The 23,097-nt window shown below is 35.0% G+C and overlaps 2 protein-coding genes across 2 annotated transcripts; one reads left to right on the top strand and one right to left on the bottom strand.

Moving 5' to 3' along the window:
* Positions 1-10,961: 10,961 nt before the first annotated feature.
* Positions 10,962-13,882, top strand: LOC133292016 (uncharacterized). Its single transcript, XM_061490388.1, has 3 exons — positions 10,962-12,422; positions 12,507-13,740; positions 13,869-13,882. Exons 1-3 carry the CDS (start codon positions 10,962-10,964, stop codon positions 13,880-13,882), a joined length of 2,709 nt encoding a protein of 902 aa, XP_061346372.1.
* Positions 13,883-18,009: 4,127 nt separating this feature from the next.
* LOC133292054 (uncharacterized) lies at positions 18,010-20,376 on the bottom strand. Its single transcript, XM_061490434.1, has 4 exons — positions 19,761-20,376; positions 19,427-19,488; positions 18,860-18,918; positions 18,010-18,784 (listed from the first exon to the last, which is right to left on the bottom strand). Exons 1-4 carry the CDS (start codon positions 20,079-20,081, stop codon positions 18,129-18,131), a joined length of 1,098 nt encoding a protein of 365 aa, XP_061346418.1. The 5' UTR covers positions 20,082-20,376; the 3' UTR covers positions 18,010-18,128.
* Positions 20,377-23,097: the final 2,721 nt, after the last annotated feature.

Here is a 23,097-nt window from a genome sequence, read left to right as displayed (position 1 = left end):
TTTCTTTTTTTGTAAATTTATTTAGAAAACATGTTTTGGCCCCACTCCTTGATATTTTTGTAATAGTATGTACGTTTATTCTCTGAGAGGTGTATGTAATTATGTAATGTATGCATAATGAGGCTTTGAGTTTTCTTAAATAGGGTTTTCTAGTTAGAATTTCTACTTAAAGACAATTAATAGTATACTAAGAAATTCTGCTCCAGTCTGAGATAGTAAATTGAGTTTCTTTTTAAATAGAAGTACGAGAATTATATACTGTGGTATTTTGAGTTGAAACTTTCAATCTTTTTCAGTGAAACCAAGAATCAATTAAGAATGTACCCAAAAAAAAAAAAAATTCAATTAAGAGGAATAATGATATCATTTATTTAATTTCCTTTGAATATAACTTCGTTCCCTTAACCTTTTTCTTTTCAAAATTTGCAAGTTGAATCCTCCTTTTCAATTACGAACAGTGTCAAAAATGAAGTGAGGAATAAAACAAAAATATAATTTTCGTGCAAATTTGCTTATTAATTGTTGATATCGAAAAGATTCATAAAACAAAATATCATAGCAGTCAATCTTGATGAACTAATTACGTCGCTACTTTGTTTTTTTTATTTAATTATAATATTCAAGTCTGTTCTCAATAGTTAGTTTTTTTTAATAATATTTTATGAATAAAGTGAGCTCGTCTAGAGATATAAATAAGTCAAACAGTTTATTGGAACTTATGGTCCGACTTATGTTATGATAGATCTGACCTAATGTATTAGTAAAATACAACAAACTCGGGTCTTATAAATATTTGTTTAGAAAATAGGTTATAAATCTACTTTTACAAAAGCTACTAATCTCTATATCGGTTTATATTGTATTATTTATTTTAATTAAAATAAAATAAATAAATATTTATATATTTTTAATTAATAAAAAATATTATTTCATATATATTCTTTTAATTCTTGATAGATATTGAAGATTTTCCAGACCAATCCAAACCTATAATTTATCCTACATTAGATTAATAGGTTAGGTCAGATTCGAAATAAATTTTACACAGACTAAACAAAATTTAATCTGACCCGGCCCATTTTTATCCTAAGCTCATATGACATTTTCTGCAGAAATATATATTTCAATTTATGAAAATAAAATCCGGCAATTCATATTACTATGGGCGTTTGGTACACGGCATTTGGCCGGATTCTCGGAAAACTGAATTTTTCTAAATTTTAAATTTCCAGATATTATGGTAAACTGAATGTAAAAATCATATTTTTGAAAATTGAGATTCCCGGACAAATAAAAATTTCACGGGCCGGGATAATTTAATCATGTAAGCATGTATTTCCCCCAAAATGTTGAGTGAGGATGACCTAGTTTGCATTCTCATTAAATTTGAATAAATATGGAAGTTGTGCTAAACCGTTTTACTAGGACGAAAATGTAATTGAGAAAACAAATTAATCAAGAGGAATACATGTAATTTAAATTTCCATAAAAATAATAAGCATAAACATATACCACTAATATCAAGCGGATTTATATCCAAAAAAAAAAAAAAAATACCAAGCGGATACATAATTAAATTTTTTTAGTGCTTGCTGAATTCTAATTCGAAACTTTTGGTGTTAAGACATCTTAATGATAGGAAGCCAGCCTATTTCGTGCAAATCAGTGAAACCTTTTTTTCAGATAGCATCAAGCATTACTTATAGTTTTCTTTTTTTCTTTTTTTGTAATAATTACTTATAGTTTTCATTCATACAAGATTCCTTCATTTGGTTGCAAGTAAATAAGAAACAGATATATAGAGCCTGTAATGTTTAATGTGGCTCTTGTCCATTACCACACCTTTCCTATAGTAAGTCTACTAACAGTGTTTCCACACCCACACATGATAATTGGATTCTTCCAACTCCTTTTATAATATGAAGGGTACTTTAAATAGTAAAACATTGGGATGATCAATTACACGAAAAAACTATGAAAACTTTTGAAATATCTTCATATAATTACTATATATCTAATGAGTCATACTTTATAAGAAAGAAGTTTCTAAATGATGATTAGTTACAGACAGCATCTTGCCTCTAATTAAGGCTCTATTGTAGCATCATATATATATGATGTCCATCAATTTGACATAATATTCACCTAGCTAGTTAACACGCGCCTGACAGTAAACAAACCACAAATTCTAGTTCTTGGAAGCCATTAAATTAAGCCTACTTAAATTCACGTACCGAACTCAGTGCATACGTGTTCGTGTTTGTAATAAAAACATATTTTAGTGAATGAATTGCCCTTTCAATATTTTGAATATAGCACCTGTTGGCCTTTCCGTGTTCTTTAACTTCGTAAAATCTGACAAAATTTCTTATATATCGAATCAATTACTTTGTTGACATGCTAGCATATAACATGATATTGCAAATGAATTTAAAAAACTAAATAAAATGAAAAATATATAATAGGGAGGATACATCGATGAGAAAAATATCATTTTAATATGTTAATTAACGTCATGTCATATATCAATAAAGTAATTAATGGAATCAACAAAACATTTACTATATCAAATGAGTATACTCTCAATCTTGATGGTTGATCCTACTTGTATCTAACAATTCTGATTTATTAGATAATTCAACTATTAGGTGCAAGTAAATCAATAACTATGATTGACGTAAGATTTCTTATTCTTGTGTCAATATAAAAAAACGTGTCACTTACAATATTAAAAAATATCATTAGTCACTAAAATACGGAGATCAAATGTGGTTTACTTACGTTTGAGAATCTGAAGAGACAGGGCTCAACCTGAATACTTTTTGTATTGATACAGCTTATTTCAAACGATTCATCCAATATTAAGTTGTCGTATTAGTGATAGTTTCAGGAAGTTGTTGCGATCTAAAGTAGTAGAAGGGTAAAAAAAAAATGAAAATACTTCCAATTTAGTGAAAAGGGTTAAAAAGAAAGTGAAAGAGCATCATCATCCGCCGGCTAAAATGTGGGGAATCTTTATTTGTAAAGAACTAGAGATAGCTCTTACTCTGTTGAGTGTTGACCATTCAATACAATTTACCCAAAACCTTTTGCCTCGGTTTAACAAATAATGAACAAACAACATCAAAGTTCCGGATATCCCTAGAATCAGCCACGTGTCCCCCACCACCCCTACACACATTAGAGTTCTAGACAACTCCGAAAAGCATCAGAGAGACAAGTAGAATGGTAACAGCTAGCTTTCAATTATTCCACCAAAGAAAGTGAAAAAGAAAACAGTAGAAAAGGAAACCAATTCACAACCAACAATATATATATTGACACACACACACACAGAAAAAAAAAAGATAGAAAGAGAGAGACAAGTTCAATTGTTGAAGTACTTTCACAAAAAGAGAAATGGGATTAGTACAAAAGGTCCCAAATGTTTTCCACTTCAGCCATCCACACCCTTTGGAATGTGCCACCTCGCCCTCCACTGGAAATGTAACCTGCTTTGGGTGCAAGCTGAGTGTTACATATGGTGAGGACTATTACTCGTGCAAAAGCTGTGATTTTTCTCTTCACTATGTGTGCTACAAGATGCCATTAATTACAAATCACCCTTCACATCCAAGGCATGATCTAGTCCTCCTTGTTATACCTTCATCACCTTCTACCAATTCCACACTCAACTGCATGGCCTGTGGGAAGCATGTCATTGGGTTCTGCTACCACTGTGCTGAATGCAGCATCTTCTTTCATGCTTTATGTCTTGCACTTCCTCTTTCCCTTGCAATTACCTACCATCCTCACAAACTCAAACTCCAATTTTCAGCACCGTATGATTTCTTCTGTGATTTGTGCAACAATCCCAGTTACAATAATGGGTGGCTCTACAGGTGCAGCATGTGTGAATACGATACACACATAGCATGTGCCGTTCAAAACTTAGAGCCCCAGTTATTTCAGAATCCTTCTTTCCCTCAATCAAAAGGTTTCTTTAGCAACACAAGGTATGACTATGAGATCACGCGTTTGATGGCACAACATGTTAGTGGGAGAATAATCAGCAAGAGCACAGGCCAAGAAGATTTTGATAGTGCAAGAAAAAAACATAACACAAACAGTGGGAAAACGATGATTGTTGAACTAAGTCCTGCAGATTCTTTAGCAAATTTAGAAGAAAGAACACCACTTCGGGATACATTGACTTCGCTTTCTGATCAAACGAGCACACCAACAAGTCACCAATTTAGTGACTCATATTTTTCTATTGATTTGGCAAAGTCCTATTCAACCCACCATGATCATAGAAGTCAGGTACGAAAAGAAGTTAGTAGTGACCAGACAACCCAAATTGTTATGCCAGAGAGAAGTGTAATAAGCAATTCAAAACAAGCTGAAGAATCATTCGGTATAGTTAATTGGCTAAGCAATAATGATTCATACAACGGAGGGCGTGCTAGTGATTTTGGGGAATCAAGCCATAAAGTCGTTATGAAAAATCCTAACCAAAGCTTGGCCAAGTGGTCTATTAAAGATCAGAAAATGATCACCAAATCAGAATCAGTAAGTTCAATTAAACCAGTGATTTTTATTTCTTCAATCTCCCCTAGATCATAAGTTTCTAGGTAGAGCTAGAATCACTTCATTCAAGTCTATTTTTCTAGCTAAAGACGAAGAGTGATTCCGCACATTTTATCAAATGTGCAAAGTGGAATCTTTCTATATATACTCATTTAGTCACAATTAACTGATATCTCTTTATCTGACTCTTAGGAATAGCCGTCACATGCTAAAGGATCCGATTAATTAAATTTCTTCATGACAATAAACAATTTTTGATAGGGAAGTTTAATATAAAAACATTAATATAGATATCACTTACAAAAGTTGTTAGGTTAATTTGGTTGCATTATATAGTTAGAGAATTTTTTTTTTTTTTTTGGTATAACTTGAAGGATATTCCCATTCAACCTCCTTCGGTCACCTTGTCCTCGGTGTACGGCCCGAAAATTATCCCTCATTGGAACATCGGGTGCATTGAGCTTCGCTATCGGAGGAAGAATGAAACTAACTCCCCTTCAAGGACAGAGGCACGTCCTCTGGTCCCCAAAGATTTTCCAAGAATTTGCTTGAGACAGGTTTGAACCCCCTGACCCAAGCAAATCATTGGAAGCTCAGCTGCCAACTGGGCTACCCTTGGGGTTATAGTTAGAGAATTTTAATATAAAATCAATAATGTAATCATCACTTATACACTTAAACTTTTGGGTTGAATTGATTATTTTAACTTTTAGGTGCACCCAATAATTTATGCTATATTTTTAATCTTTGCAGGAAAGATACCGCAGCTCTGGTTGGAGGAAGTTCCTAACTTGCTGCCTTTAGCACGGGCATATATAGGGAAAGTACAGGGTTGGAATGAAGAATGAATTGAACCAACTTTAGGAACTCTGTTGACGGTAACAGGATACAAACAAATTGCTACATGACAATGGCAACCAGCATGCGCACCAGCATGACTTTTGTTTAGTGGTGTTTGTAGTGTCCGATTCGATCGAAGAGGCTAGACATTGTTGGGACGTAGCAGCAACAAGAAATTCTAAGCATAAGAAATTACGTCATTAGAAAAAGTAGTTTGGTTAAACAAGCCATTCACAGTATTTCTTGCCGCCCAATATACGTATTTGTAACCCATTAATTAACCACCCACTCCCTTTGAATTTACATATAACACTAGCTACTTGAGGTATATATATACCAAGTAATCGATTGTGTTGGGTCTTATGAATATATGGCAACATTGAAAAACAAACATATTACCAGTTTAACAAGTAATATATATATTTCTTACTGTGCATGGTAACACTAATTTTTTCTTACACGTGGTATCTTACCATTACGTGAGCCTTTTAAGAGTTTGGAAGGAAAGAAAAGAAAAGAAAATGAAGGATATTTCCTTATCTTGTTTGGAAGTTAAAATCTTTCAAATAATTGGGAGAACTTTAATTTTAAGAACAAGAAGAGTCTTGGAGGATTTTGTGAAAATTCTTAAATCATTTCACTCACTTTTTTAAGTCCACAAACAAGGGAAGAGATTAATAAAATCTTTTTCTTCCTTTCCTTTCCCTCTTAAAACTAACTTTCAAGCAAGTCCTTAGAGAAGGGAAAAGAAAAAATTTAGAAGATGACATTTCCATAAATTTTACTATTTTTTTCATCTATCCGAGTGAAATGGGAAGGAAGGGAAAGAAAGAAAAAAAGTACGTAGTTTTGTTAGTTCATCATATATTTTCATTCGTTCTATTCATTTATATATTTTTATGTTTTTTTTTTGGGCCGGTGGGTGACGTTCATAATGGAAGTAGACCATCATTTATGGGCTAAATGAGCAATGACATTAAATGGGTTTGGGCACCTCAGTTATATTCAAAACTTTAAAGCATTATGTGCATCATTCGATTTATATGGTGCTTAATCAATTCTTAACTAATATGAGATTTTGTCCATTTACACCTGGATTTCTCAATATTTTCGTAATAAAATTAAATAAAGGAAAAGGAACTTTTTTATTTCATTGAATAATACCAAACAAGGAAGTGATAACTCTTCTATATTTTCCTATTTTTTTCCTTTCTTTTCTCTTTCTCTTTGATGATTTTAAACGAAGCCAACACAGGATTGACAACAATGGCAACATGCGTGATATAAGCAATTGTGGATGCTTAGCTTAGCTGACAAGGAAGACAAATGGAGCTTTAAATTAAGCCACTTTCAACTACAATCCAAAAGTCATTAATTTATCTTCCAGCCTTTTCATCAAGCCCAGCTAGCTATTTAGCTAAACAATTGCTCTGATTATGCGAGGCATCACATTCTTCGTTTCTTTATCATTATTAATTATTATTATTGTTATCATCATCCATAGATACATGGAACACGATATGGGCATGATGGTGAGATTTATATAAATACACCGTTCGTTATTTTGTATTTTATTATCTTATAAAAAATTAAGATGAATATAGTACGCAATATGCGAGAAGAAAATTTTGATACACAATACATACATAATCAATAACATGAACGATGGTATCCATAATGATATTCACAAATTGTTCGGTTATTCACAAGAAACTAGAAAAGACTGGTAATTATAGCATACTTTCTGCGGCCTCAGCTATCTAATATGATTATCACAAGCATTGTCATAATTGTAGAACCTAGCTTGGAGTGAGTGAGTCCCACAAGTTCTCAATTCTCATGCCACCATTTGAAGCACATATATAGTGCTCAGACAGCCAGATTTCACTGTTTAAATAAACATGGAAATCATAAAGGGATTCATCAATTAATTCTATTATCTAGTACAGCCTTTTTAGGGGTAAGCCTGGGCCTGCGGGTCCACTCATGACCGAAGTTAAATCAATTATCGAATGATTGTGATTTCCATCATCAACTTGCACCAATTCAATCCTCTCCCAAATGCTGTGACTTTGTGTCATTATACCCACTAGCCTGCAATTGGTCATGAGCTAAACACAGATTTTCTATTATTTGTTTGTAACTACTTGTGACGGCATTGCCTTTGCCTTTAATGGGATGACAATATTGATTTTTATGTATACCTGAATGTGTATGACGAATGTGAAAAACTAAAGATGCTTATGCTTTGGAATAAAACACCCAATCCCAAATTCACCTTGTGAATTGTCAATATACATACATATATACAGCGTATAAAAGTGTAAACCCTGAACTTGAGAGTTGTTAGTCTAGTGACGACCCAACTAGTCCCTAGGATTTGACCTGTCTAAAGGGCAATAGATTAGATTCCAGAGAGTCGCAATTTCTAGAGAGGATAAAGAGGCTTAAATCCAAAATCGAATTTGTCGTGCCCGTTAGAGTTTCAAACACCAGTTAATAATTAAAAAAATAAAAAATAGTGTTATAAAAGAACTTCAACTTTTAATTTTTTTCTTTCAATTAAGGATTTTTTCTCTTTATTTTGACTATCAAGTAACTAAAAATTTAATTTCTTAAATAATACTTGACTCCGTATAATATAAAGTCTGGTTTGGTGCCTCATTGGTGGGCCGTCTAAGCACATGCCATTGAATACATTACCTCACTTGAGGTACGGGAAAGGATGCTATTCCCTATTGCCAAGACTCGCTTTGCTGTTTGGGCCCCTCTCATCTCATCAAGCTTTAGGCATATTAGCGCCTCCTATGTCAAAGAAAAAGTGGCCTTTTACCATTTCCACCAATAACAAACATGTTAATGCATGTGAATTGCGATGATCCATCACTACCATAATTTAAGACCAAAAGCAACACGCAATATACATGATCGGGAGAAACCGTATTTTAACAAATTGGAAGTCTACAAATTTGTTATAGAGCCAATCCTATGTTTCTCTTTCTTTCCTTTTCATGTAACAACTGCATACGCACTCAAGGGTAACTCTTTTTTATTTTCCAATTTTTTTCTTTTATATTTAGTAATAAGGATTATCTTTTAGGTACTTTAGTTCATGATATATTATATAATTGACTTTTACTGCTAGTTGAAATGAGTAGTACCTTACCAATATATATCATATCTCTAATTACATTACATTAATAATGTACATGTATTGGTAGTGAACTTTAAGGTCTTTTTGTGAGGTTATTTGCTGAACATGGCTTAATTGGCTTGTATAGGAACTGTGACACTTGCAACCAAAACAGAACCTTATATATATTTTTAGTTTCTCATAACTGGTTTTGTTATTTAATCTAGCAATGCTGAGACTCCCCAAGTAATCGGGTGGAGGTAATGACTTTTGTGGCTTGTGGAGAAGTGCTGGTGTAGGGTCTCCATCCCAACCGTCTCCATCCAAAAGAATCTCTGTCACATTTAATGGCTAAGGCACAGAAATGAAAACAACATTATATATGGTATATTTTTATCACAAAAAACAAATGAGTGGTAATTTACAAAACGGTTTCATCAAAGAATATATTCTCATCTTTTTATAAAATAAAATAAAAAGGAGAGAATTAAAAGAGTTAATATGTCATTGAAAAGCACCTGGGGTGAAGTCATTTTAGCCAAAAAAAACAAAAAAGTATCATGCCATTTATCAGTGACACTCTAAGGAAGTGTTCTTATCCGTATCATACACTAGACGGTATATTAAATACGATGCAACAATTCAAAACACACACATACATATCAAATTTTATTGTGTCACCGTATTCATATCCATATCATGTCTCATGTCTATATCAGTTTGTATATATGCTTCTTACTTTTAGCAGACATTTGCTTTCCATTTTATTCTACTGTTAATTATTAGTCCCAAATCAAAGATACACGGGAAGGAATAGTTCAATTTCAAGCTTCGAAGCATCTTGTTACATATCCTTTGGGTGCACATACTATGAACTTCCTTTAACACAAACAGTGAACTACATGCAATGCACGCATACCTTCTCTTTCTCGAAAACACATAAGATCCGACACAAAAAGCAATCCATAGGACAAGAGGCTCTCCACCGAACATCTTAAGATTAGTTGCTTATATGCTTGTTTAACCCTAAATGACCATATTTGGATATAGCTTTTTCGTACACAAGAAGTCAACAACAGAATACATGAGTTCACGTACTATCTAACCACTAAAAAAGATAACGAAATTTTCATTAGCTGTCATCTGAAAACCTACCCCATCAAGTCCATAGCTACCGATAGTCTGCAAAAAAAGGTTCCATTCAAAGACAATTATTTGAAAGAGACAGAACTACCAAAGGTTTTAATATATCATAGACTTTTCTCAGGATCGAGTATGTATTATTCATGTACACTTAATTGATAAGCCATATTAGCTTTGGTAATTAGGAGGGAAAACATAAGCTGGGATATTTCTGTCGTTGAGTTATAAACTTTTCCAAGAAGGCGGCATCGAAATCATATAGAAGATATATAAGAAAATGCAAAGGGAACTCTGTTTTGATATAAATTAAAATGTAAATAATTATACTAATACAACTATGCCATCAAAAACATTAATTGACCAAACAAAAATTTCATTGATCTAGACTTGCTTAAAAATTTCTGTTGTTTGTGCATTAACAGAGAAATTGCCTTTCTACGACCAGGTATTTCTAAAGTGCTCAGCACTCTAAGGTCTACCTTAATAATGCGGGAACTGACTCATGTCAAGCGACCAAGTCCTCAACTTTTTTTCTTAGAAACCACAGTAAAGGCACGCACAACACTAAGTAATTCATAATAAAAAGTATACACTAATTTATTCTTAATTAACCTGGCTCTGGATGCCGTTTCGGACTTATTTATGTACACGATTATATGTTTATAATGGACATCATCTATGTACATATAATGGGGTCTACACTCTCATGCATTTCAATTATAGCTTAAGGCAAGGAAAACTTTACCTTTGTTGACTGGATCCTTACTAGAATGTACAGTCTGAATTATTTTCATTTGAAATATATTTATACAAAATAAAAAGTATTTGTTATCTTTGACAAATCCCACATTTTTAGTTTCTGATGCTAACTCGACGAAGCAATATCAAATGATTGAGTAGAATAACCCAAACTTATATGATCATATAAATTACATAGCACACACTCGGACGAGAAAAAATATATATAGCAATTATACTTATTAACATATACCGAGCTATCATTTATCAGTTATTATTTAGATTAGTCATTCAATTACTCATTTTCTGTTGTAACTAATAGATGGTTAGTTTTCTGTTATTCTGTTACCTTTCTAATCTGATATATAAATCAGATTTTCAATGTAATCATTACAGCTTGAATAATGAAAATTAGTTTCTCCTTTTCCGCTCATAATATGGTATCAAAGCTCTGACATAGAGTTCTGGTATTCATCTGAACCTTCTTTTCTTGATCCAATTTTTTACTTTCTTGAAACTCTCTCTTCTCGTCAGAATCATGGCTAATGTTCTTCCTGATTATCTGACAAATCCAGGAAATGCATACTTCCTGCATTCAGGTGAAAATCCTGCATTGATTCTTGTATCCAATCTTCTTGATGGAAAGAACTACTATTCATGGTCCCGTGCAATGAAAATGGCACTTCGCTCAAAGAATAAACTGTGTTTTATTGATGGCACAATACCAGTCCCTGCTTCCACGGATGCAATGTATGATCCTTGGCAAAGATGCAATATGATGGTGCTTTCTTGGATCCATCGCTCAATAAGTGCAAACATTCTGCAATCGGTCTTGTGGACAGAAAATGCAATAGATGCGTGGAATGATCTTTATCAAAGATTCTCACAGGCAGATGCTTTTAGAATTGCAGATCTTCAAGAGGAGATTTATCGTGTTCAACAAGGTGAACGTTCTGTTTCTGATTTTTACACTCAAATTAAAGCACTATGGGATGAATTTGAAACCTTACAACCTCTCCCAACCTGTACGTGTACTGTGCCATGTGGATGTGGCCTATCAAATCGAGTAAGAGAAGGAAGAGAAAAAGATCGAGCTATCAGATTTCTTAGAGGACTCAACGAACAGTTCATGAACGTGAGATCTCAAATCATGCTTATGCGTCCACTTCCATCCGTAAATGAAATCTTTTCTTTAGTTAGTCAACAAGAAAGACAGCAAAATTCTGAATCTCATTCAGAATTAAATCAAGAATACAAAGTTCTTACTAATGCTGCAGTTCAACAAAGTTTCATAACTGATGTTGGAACCAGTAACTCTAGAAATTACATGACTGGTGCTGAATCCAGTAATTCATTTGTGCCTCGTGGTGGCAATTTCTTTCGAGGTCGTGGACGTACCAATGTTAATGGTAGAGGTCGTGGAAGCAAGTTGTGTACATTCTGTGGAAGAACAAATCACACTGTGGAAACCTGTTTTGAAAAACATGGTTATCCACCAGGCTTTAAGCAAAGAAGCCAAATTCGAACTGCTAACATGGCAATGCATGAAGCAGATGATGGAGACACCAGAGAATTGAAGAATAACTCTGAAGTGTTTTCTCAAATGCAGTATCAAAGAATTCTGGATATGATTCAATCCTCGATGAGTGTTCCTAATGACACACATGCCTCCAATCTTGTCCATGCTGATCACACTTCTTCTGCAAATGCTTCTGCCAATGCAACTTTTGCTCATGCTGCAGCCATCCAACCCACAACCTTTAATTCTACAAATTCCAATATCACTCCATCAGGTAACATCAACACTAGGTGGGTTATAGATACCGGAGCAACGGATCATATAACTCACCTTTCTTCCCTCTTTAATACCCTTACTCCAATTAATCCTATTTCAATTACACTACCCAATGGTTCCAAGGTTTTTGCAAAATCTACTGGTACTATTCACTTGACAGCAGACCTTATCCTCCATAATGTACTTTTTGTTCCTGATTTTCATGTAAATTTGATTTCAGCTAGCAAATTATCTCATAATATACCCTGCTCATTAACCTTTTGTGATTCAAAATGTTTTATTGTTCAGATGAATACCAGGAAGATGATTGGTATAGCTAAAGAGGAAGAGGGATTATTCATCATTGAAGCCCCTACCCATACTCATACCAACACAACTACTCTCAATTTCAATTCCTCAAATAAAGAATCTGTCCTATGGCATCTTAGATTAGGACACATCCCTGAAACTACTTTGAAGTATATGTCATGTCAATTCCCTTTCATTCCAAATAAAGCTGTTGTTCCTTGTGAAGTCTGCCATTATGCAAAACAGAAAAAGTTACCTTACTGTTCCAGTGTAACAAAGTCTTTACATGCTTTTGAACTCATACATGTAGATATATGGGGACCATACAAGATCCCCAGCATTCAAGGATATCGTTACTTCCTTACTATAGTAGACGACTACTCTCGTTTCACTTGGACGATTTTCATGCGAAATAAACATGAGACTCGAAGTCATTTGCAGAGTTTTATCAGTTTAATTCGTAATCAATTTAACATCACTGTTAAAAAGATAAGGAGTGACAATGGTATGGAATTTGAAATGTCCACTTACTATCAACACAATGGTATAATCCACCAAAAATCATGTGTTGAAACTCCTGAACAAAATGGAGTGGTCGAACGAAAACATCAACATATTCTTAATGTTGCTAGATCACTTCTATTCCAAGCAAACCTACCACTCCAATTGTGGTCATATTCTGTCTCTCATGCAGTCCATCTAATAAATCGAATTACCACTCCTCTTTTAAATCACAGAACCCCATATGAAGTGTTACATGGTTCACCTCCTCTTTTGACTCATCTCAAAGTTCTTGGTTGCCTGTGTTTTGCAAGTTCTTTAGTAAGTCATAGAACTAAATTTTCATCTCGTGCTCACAAATGTGTTTTTCTAGGATTTAGAGATGGAACAAAAGGGTTTGTGCTTCTGGATCTTTTATCTCATAACATTTTTGTTTCTCGAAATGTTATATTCCATGAGCTATCCTTTCCTTTTACTGCTTCACATAATCATACAGATATCAATTCTGTTTTTCCTACTCCATCTACTATAATTGAACCTTTTACTGTCATTTCTGATGATTCACATATACCATCACATCATGTCATTGATCAACCTGGCTCAAATCAACCACAACCTGCTCAACAACCTATTGTTGGGAGACCTGTTAGACAACGACATCTTCCATCATATCTCAATGATTTCTACTGTAATCTCTCTTCTTCTGCAGCAATCACACCATCGGATTCCACAGGTAATCATTCTCACATTAAAACTCCTTACCCCATATCATCTGTTGTCAATTTCAATAGATATTCCCCTGCCTATACCAAATACTGCCTTACCATTAGCACTACTGTTGAACCAAAATCATACACTGAGGCTGTCAAGTATGAATGTTGGCGCCAAGCTATGAATACAGAAATTCTGGCCCTTGAGCAGAATAACACATGGACTCTCATTGATCTTCCCCTAGACAAAAAGCCCATTGGTTGCAAATGGGTATATAAAATCAAGCACAAATCGGATGGGAGCATAGAACGCTATAAAGCCAGACTTGTGGCTAAAGGATACACCCAGCTTGAAGGTGTTGACTTCTTTGATACTTATTCCCCAGTTGCTAAACTCTCTACTGTCCGAATTCTGTTGGCAATTGCAGCAGCCAAAGGTTGGCATTTAGAGCAGCTGGATGTAAATAATGCATTCTTGCATGGTGATTTAAATGAAGAGGTCTTCATGGTCTTACCCCCTGGTATATCTTCTCCCAAGCCAAATCAAGTTTGTAAACTTGAAAAATCCCTTTATGGATTGAAACAGGCTAGTAGACAGTGGTTCTCAAAACTCTCTACTTCCCTCATTACTCTTGGTTACTCTTCATCATCTGCTGATCATACATTGTTTATCAAAAGTTCCACTAACTCTTTTACTGCCCTTCTAGTATATGTGGACGACATCATACTTGCAGGAAATGATCCTCTTGAAATTTCTCGAGTCAAGCAGCATTTGGATAATCAATTTCGCATTAAGGATTTAGGTCCTCTACGATTCTTCCTTGGAATTGAAATTTCTCGTTCTTCCAGTGGCATCATTATGAATCAACGAAAGTATGCTCTGGAATTACTTGATGATGCTGGTCTCCTTGGCTGTAAACCTTGCTCCACTCCAATGGACCCTTCGAAGAAACTACAACGTGTACAAGGGTCTCCTTATACAGATCAACCAGCCTACAGAAGATTAGTAGGACGTCTGCTGTACCTTACTACCACTCGCCCAGATTTATCATTTGCTGTTCAGCAAATCAGCCAATATGTCTCAAATCCCATGGATACTCATATGCAGGCCGCCACCAGAATTCTTCGTTATATCAAATCTTCTCCAAGCAAAGGTTTATTTTTTCCCAGTAACAATGATCTTTCCCTTTCTGGCTTCGCTGATGCTGATTGGGGCTGCTGTATAGACACTCGAAGATCTGTCTCTGGTGTCTGTGTCTTCCTTGGACCAGCTCTTATCACTTGGAGATCAAAGAAGCAGACCACAGTTTCCAGGTCTTCCACAGAAGCTGAGTACCGTGCCCTTGCTGGTATTGCTTGTGAACTCCAATGGGTGCATTATCTGTTAAATGACCTTTGTGTCTCCACCAGCACACCTGCTTCTGTTTATTGTGACAGCCAATCTGCCATTTATTTGGCACACAATCCTAGTTTTCACGAGAGGAGTAAGCATATCGAATTGGACTGTCACCTCATCCGTGAAAAGATCAACAGTGGTTTGATTCACTTGCTACCCATCTCTACCAAGGCTCAGCTTGCTGACATTTTAACAAAACCATTGCTTCGCACTCCTTTCAGCTCCATTATTTCCAAGTTGGGGCTCATGGACATTTGCCTTCCAACTTGAGGGGGGATATTAACATATACCGAGCTATCATTTATCAGTTATTATTTAGATTAGTCATTCAATTACTCATTTTCTGTTGTAACTAATAGATGGTTAGTTTTCTGTTATTCTGTTACCTTTCTAATCTGATATATAAATCAGATTTTCAATGTAATCATTACAGCTTGAATAATGAAAATTAGTTTCTCCTTTTCCGCTCATAATAATACTTTTAAGTTAATATAATATGATTGCTTTCTTGTTCTTTTCTGTTGACTACAACAGTTTCTTTGTTTTTTTGCTAAGTCTAACATATTCAGATTTTCACAACATATTTGTGGCGGTTTGAGGAGGAACCCTCTATTTTTTTTATTTTTTTTTTGGTTCTGCGACTACGAGGAATATTCGGGTGCTTGACCTTGCCTATGTAGGCCATGTCGTTGGGAGAAAAAGAGCCGGGGTCTATTCATCTGAATCAAAAGCTGCTATTTCAAATGTAGCTCCCAAAACCCAAAATATATTATTTCTTATAGTCAGGGAAGACAAATCACAATATTTGATGGTACAAAAAAAATAAAAAATGACTAGCTACCAACAATAAATAACTACAATAGTAAGGAATTTGTTCTCTGTTAGAAGTATTCAAGTATGAGTTATAAAGAAGTACCACATCGACTAGACATAGACCAAGTGATGACTATATAAGTGCAAAAAGACCCATAAACCTACAGCCTTAAGGTTTTGGGTTAAAATGTGGTGTCTAGGGCTGGCAATATGGGCCAGCCCGCCCCGGCCCGCCACTAGCCCGCCCAAAATGGGCTGGCCCGCCCCGGCCCGTTTTGATAAAATGGGTTGAATTGAGTAACCCGGCCCGTTTTATGAGTGGGCTGGCGGGCTACGGGCCAGCCCGCCTAAAATAAAAAAAAAATAAAATACAAAAAATTAAATTCTGCATAAAATCACATAAAAAAATCTGCATAAAAGCATACAAAAATCTGTATAAAATCCTAATGTGCTTATGAAACCAAGAAGATCAGTGTTTAATAATCTGCATATAAATATGCATCTTTCAATCCAAAAATAATAATAAAAAAATAAAATCATATCAGGATAAAATAGAATAACAAAACAAGTAACAAAGTGTTGTATGAGCAGTCCACAACAATTCAAAAAAGCCACTTGCAAGGAAATCTAAGATACGGAGCTACATAACAATTGGGTAACCTAAAAAAAAAAAAAAATGACTTGGCGGGCTGACCCATATGGGCTGGCGGGCTGGTGGGTTGAAAGACTCAACCCAGCCCGCCCCATTTGGCAGGCGGGGCGGGCCAGCCCGGCGGGCTCAGCCCATTTTGCCGGCCCTAGTGGTGTCGGCCCACTTATTGTGGTTTATCGCTTGGCCCATGGATGTATCCCTTACAATGGGTTTTGGGCTCCCCGTACCATTCTCAACATTCTCCTTAAACAAATATCTCAAACTTGAATTGTAGATATGTAAATTATGGTTCAGGGAGAATAGTCCGACAATACTCGAATTGAATCAATTGAGTTTCTTAAAACCGGAAGAAGAAAAAAACAAAAAGGCTAGCTAGATATAAGTCTGAGAATATTTTAAATGGTTTTACCTCTATTTAAAATTGTTTTTCAATTGATCGATTTATACACGTTTCTCAAATTTCTATATATTGTTATTTGAATGCAAAAAGCGAAGCAATCAAAATTCTTTCTACCGCAAACCGTCTAAGGAAAAATCATGCCATTAGTTTTGAAATTTTTTTATTAACAATATAATATGCTTTAGCCCTCATTATATCAGCCTCAGCCGCAGATGATTCCCGTAATTGCGGACTATATATGCGTTAATAAATTCCACCTATATGCATGTAGATTTCTTTAATACAGCAACACGAATACGGTACAAGATTGATGTCTGAAACTACAACAAATCTGTGTTTTTGCAAATTTTCAAGCTCCACTACAGTCTACAATATCATCAGAGAACACGATATGCTTCTACGTAACATCCATCGCATGTAAATTATCCGTATTACATTACATAAACTAAAAAAAAGGGTGCAACTTTTGATACCATGTATGCATGGATGATTTGACCAGGGACCACCAAACAATATATGGGGAGTCGAATTAGAGGAGAGTATCGATCATCCACACATCAAATGAGTCAAAATCACAAAATCATGATATAAAATCTGATATCATATCTCAATCCAAAACTTTAAGATATGTGTTGTACTTAGCTCATCTCTTTTCAATATTCACACTTGAATTTCCAACCCAGTTACTCATACGAATCACATCTAAATTTATTATTTGGTTTCCTTTCTCCGTTGATAACAAATTTTCACACGAGAGTTCAAGTTGTTTCCTTGGTCAAAGTACACAGTGATCATGATCGATATTACTAGTAAACTAAAATATCCGTTGGATAATTCAACAAGAGTGCGTCTATAAATATGTCGTATTCCAGTATAAAATCAGAACGTGCCCAGTCCAATAATACTTAAATATTAATCCCATCACCAGCGAGCGAGAGATGAATTGAAAACACACCACAACAAAAGCATCACGACATATGAAGGAAATATTATATATACCACATAACTACGGAATAAAATAAGCAGTGGCACCAACCAACAAGTATATATATATTATATATATATTTATAAGACAAATTCTAGCATTAAAATTTCTTTCAACTTGGAGAGTACATGAAATAACAACGGTTTCTGCACTAGTATTCTCGCCTTACTTGTTATTCTCATGAGCTAAAGTAACCTGGGTGCTAGTTTGTCCCAGCAAGCTGCTCATAGATCGTGCTTTCACCATTCCAAGCTTCATCCTCTTCTTCGTGATTATCAAAGGCTTATTGATCTTCTTCTCATCAGTAACACACTTATTGGTTTGCTTTCCAAGAGAAGAAGAAGAAGATGATGCAGCAGATACAGAAGGGTGGTCGTGCAACTTCTTTGGTGCAATCGTAGTTGAGACAATGGATCGGCTTCTAACACTTGTCATGCTTCTGAGCCTTCCTTTCCCCAAGTGATGTTCACACAGCGAGTAACCAACCAGTGTTTGCTGACAGCACCTCCATCCTCTCCCATTCACACGACTGCACCGTGACCCTTCCATGAGTGCACTACCCCTTGCCCTCCTCTTACTAATTACACTCACTTCTTTTTTTGTTTCCGCTTCTTCTTCCTCCTCCTCATCCTCATCCTCATCCTCGTCTTCGTGTTCCATGTTATAATCATCATTTCTCGTAGAACACTTCTTGTTCATCTTCGTCTTCATCCTCGCCTTCATCTTCTTACTATTATAATTATTATTCACCGTCCCATTCTCGAAGCTCCCTCTCCGTTTCTTAAGTGGAATCGCTTTCTCTGCATTGCACCATCTTCCATCTGCATCGTATGCATAAGTCAAAACCAGCTAGAGAGTCAAATATATATATCATTCAATGAAGTAATATTTGTTACCTTGAGTAGAAGAAGGACTTGCAGGTAGCAAAACCTCCGAACCCAAGACTCGTCCTTTCCTACAAACAAAGCAGATCCAGAAAGACCCACAACCACATATATATACATGTATATATACATACATAAAATTGACAGCATTGAAGATAAAAAGAAGGAGTGTAATATTTCGAAAGAACAAAACGCAATGTCGTTGGGGACCAGCATTTGGGTGCTAGCTAGCTACTTTGTGCACCTCAAGTGCGAAACGGTAGTTGGCCAATTTAGAGAAAAGAACGATGGGTTTTGATTAGATACTGGAAGGTGTATATCTATAGACATAGATATATATATATATGGTGGCTACATAAAATAAAACTCTTATTTAAAACACCTTCAACAGTATTTTCCACTGCTTATAATTTTTATATAAATAATAATATTTCCTTTTTTTTCGATGCTGGTTAAAAACTTAAAATCAAGACCCATGGGTCTCCGTGTTTTCACCTTTTTTTACTACGAGATTTCATGGAAGAATAAGAGACGAAAAAAAAACGATTTCTCTTTTTTCGATTATGTTTGCTTTCTTACCTGGCATGATTATTATCCTTCTCTCTAGAGTCTTCACTCTCTTGCCCTCTAACATCCTCGTCCTGCAAAAATCAACCACAGCAAAATATATATACATAGGATCCAACCGTCCATGTCCCAAGAGTGCCCCTTTCTGGATGGTGTGTGAAATAACTTTTTTTTTAAATAAAAAATAAAAAATAAATTTGAAACCAACAGGTAACCACTTGCCAGAGATTGGACAAAAGTGCACTTGTAAAAAGCCCACATCATGAAATTTCGAAAAAACAAAAACCCAAAAAAAAAAAAAATTTAAAATTAAATTAAACGATTTTGTGTGTATGTTTTCACTAACCAAAGGGTCTTGCTTGTTGTGCTGTCGGTATGCCCCACTGTCACCACCGATGCCGAAGCGATGATCCCAGCCGTTGCTTAGTTTCCCGATCGGTGGGAGTGGCTGATCAGACGGCTGATGATGATCCAAGCTTGAAGCTGGTGCTGCAGCAGCAGCAGCAGCATGTTGTGGGAGTAGTGGTGTGGAAGAAGATTTCGGTACAGTGGATGTAGCATCGCCGAGTTGCACCATCACCGGTGACCGGTTGATCAGGTGGGGATCTGAGAGAGGCAACGGCGAGAGAGATGAAGGGAAAAGCACCTGTCTTTTCCGGATCCTCATCGGTGCAAGATTGAAAACTGCCACCACCAACTCACGAGATTCACTCTCACAAAAAAAAAATAAAAGACCCAAAATATATATACTTCAACGCTCCCTCAGACCCAAAGAGCGATCTTTCGGTTTCAGATTTCAGGGAAAAAAAAGATACAAAGAGAGAGAGAGAAGGGTAAACCCATCTACTACATGCCCCTCCAAAGACCAAGAAAAATTTATGCTTTTATCAACTCTCTCTCTCACCCCTCACACAAAAATACACACCCATACACAACTCTCTCTCTCTAACTCTATTTATCCATCTCTATCTCTATATCCTTGTATATATATTGCTTCCATGAGATATTCTCTCTCTAACTTTTATTTGTTGCACCACAGAAAGGAAGGGAGTTGTATGGGTGAGATATGGCACGTGTGACAGAGTTTTGGGAGGAGGAAGCACGTGTGAATGTGATGACCTGGCTGGTCGGTAGCCGGTTGAGGAGAGAGAAAGAGATGGAGACAGAGTACGACGAGGAAAGGGAGGGTGGAAAAAGCATAACAATACAAAATTACATAAGTTATTTATTATTATTTTATTTTTCTTAAAATACGAGGGGAAAACGAAGCCAAAAAAAAAAAATTTTGATAAGAGAAGGGAGTGGGTGGCGTTATCGTTTATACTTTTAAGAGAGGGGACGGTGGGCCCCGCAACCCCGACCCTCCTTATAACAATTTTCTCTTCTCGTGTTCTGTCGCTTCCTCCATATTATTCACCGTTCTTGCAATTACCGGTTACCACAAACTGCGTTGTGGTATTTATTTATCTGAAAGTTTCTTGTTTACGGAAAATTTCAAGAAAATGATGAATTTGTTCCTTGTTTATTTAGCTATAATATGCTGCAGTTTGTATATTGTAAACAATATTGACTTTACTTCCAGGCTTATATCTCTCTTAACACATGTTCAAGAATATTGCAAATGTACATTTTATTGGTTTTATCTTGTGTTGATTTAATTTTACCAAAAAAGTGAAACGATAACAATAGAATTTGTGACCCATGGTCACAAAACTCTGATACTATGATAAGTAATCATCTCATCCAACAGCTTGAGTTAATAAATGATATTGATCTTTAATAATTTTATATTATATATCTCTTCAAAGTCCAAACACTATCAAATATATACCATAAGAGAAAAAAACTCTAAATAAAATTCAGGATCTAATCGTAATTCTTGTTAAAGGATTCTGAGATTTTAATAATTTCCCGTCACAAAACACATGACAAGGAAATATTTTATATAACATGATATACATGCTTTAGAATATATTCCTTCTTGGACCATTTAAGGGATATAAGCAAATTCAAGTAAGTGCTGTAGTTTACAAGATTCAAATCTATATTAATAACTTGCTGAGATTGGTATGCTAAATGATATGAAAAAAAGCATAAAAAGTTAGAAAATATATATATATATATTCCCTAAAAATATTAAAGGGCATAAAATGGATGAAGCAATTAACCAACTAAATAGTAATCTTTAAATTGTTATGCCAAAGCGAAATTTTGATGTTTTCCCACTTCTTGGCTATACAATTAATTTAATTTGATCACAAGCATATCCACTCCTCAATGAACGAATGCTACATGTGAATTCTGAAAGACTGAGAGTTTGTGTAATGTAAAGGAAGCAGTAGCTATGACTAAAGAAAACAGTATTGTATAATAATAGTTTCTCAACTATTTTCCTTATATTCATTTTTTCCCTTATATTCAAGGAAAAAATGTGTGTCATTTTAAAGGATGTAAAGTTATGTCATTTTAAGAGAGAGAAAGAGATAGATAAAAGAAGAGAAAGAGTTGACAAAAAAAAAATAAAGATGTGGATTCCACCTATTTGTGAGAGTAAAAAGATATAAATTGTGTCATTTAAAAAGATAAACATTTTTTCCTATATTCAAACAAAACTACAAGGAAGAAAAAGAAAACTTTCGCTTCTACATGTTATGATAAATAGAAAAGATAGACTCAAGATTGGGTGAGAGTCAAAAGTATACTATTAGACTGACTAGTTCCGTATAGATATTACATTATTAATTTAGTACAAGTGAGATTTTCTTAACAGATTTAATAAAACGTTGCCTGGTATCATGAGCAAGTGATTTAAAGTTTGATTATTATCCTATTTTTTTAATAAAATAAAGAATATCACTTAATATATATATATATAGAGGTAGGATCCTTTGACATCGGTGTCAAATTTGAAGTTTGACACCTCATCTGAGAGTCGTTAGATCAAAAAAGATCAATGGTGTCACATGCTTATAAATCAGAGTCGTTGATCTTTTTTGATCTAACGGCTCTCAGATGAGGTGTCAAACTTCAAATTTGACACCAGTATCAAATGATCCTACCTCATATATATATATATATATATATATATATATATATATATATATTGGATTTTATGTCTAAATCTTATAGATTATGAATAAGAAGTCGATTGAAGAATAAGAGAAAGACGAAAGGTGAAGGGGTGTGTGTGGGTAGAAATCTCATATTGAACAAGACATGAGAAGTGGAAGGATTTATAAACCTCCACTTCACCTCTCTAGTTTGCCCTTTGGGGCACACCATTTTTGTGGAGGAAGGAGGACATACATGGGCCTTGGCGCACAACACCGTCGTCGTCCGACTCGGCTCGGTACAGTCAAGTGTGAGATAAAAATAAAATAGTTTTTTATTAAATATTTTTTTATTTTTTGTCCAAACAGCCCCTGCATCTGTTAGCTATATATTATGTTTATTTTAATGGCTTTATTTTTACAATATTTGAGTTGAAGGATGGATATTAGTGCATGGTAATGGGCCAAATGAGTGCCAATCAGCCCAAAGGTAAAAAAAGAGAGAAAGAGATAAACTGATGATTTACTACTCTCTTTTATTACTTTTACTGCAGTTTGGAAGCAAGATCAACTCTTTGAAATCAAGATCAAATCTGAACCATTGGATGGACATAGAGATGAATGGACAGCAGT

This window comes from Gastrolobium bilobum, unplaced genomic scaffold (assembly GCF_033153095.1).
Source record: "Gastrolobium bilobum isolate Gb01-03AN ecotype WA unplaced genomic scaffold, APGP_CSIRO_Gbil_v1 utg5369, whole genome shotgun sequence".
Classification (NCBI taxonomy): domain Eukaryota; kingdom Viridiplantae; phylum Streptophyta; class Magnoliopsida; order Fabales; family Fabaceae; genus Gastrolobium; species Gastrolobium bilobum.
Note: the sequence above shows the minus strand (reverse complement) of the source record. Positions and strands in the feature narration are given on the sequence as shown.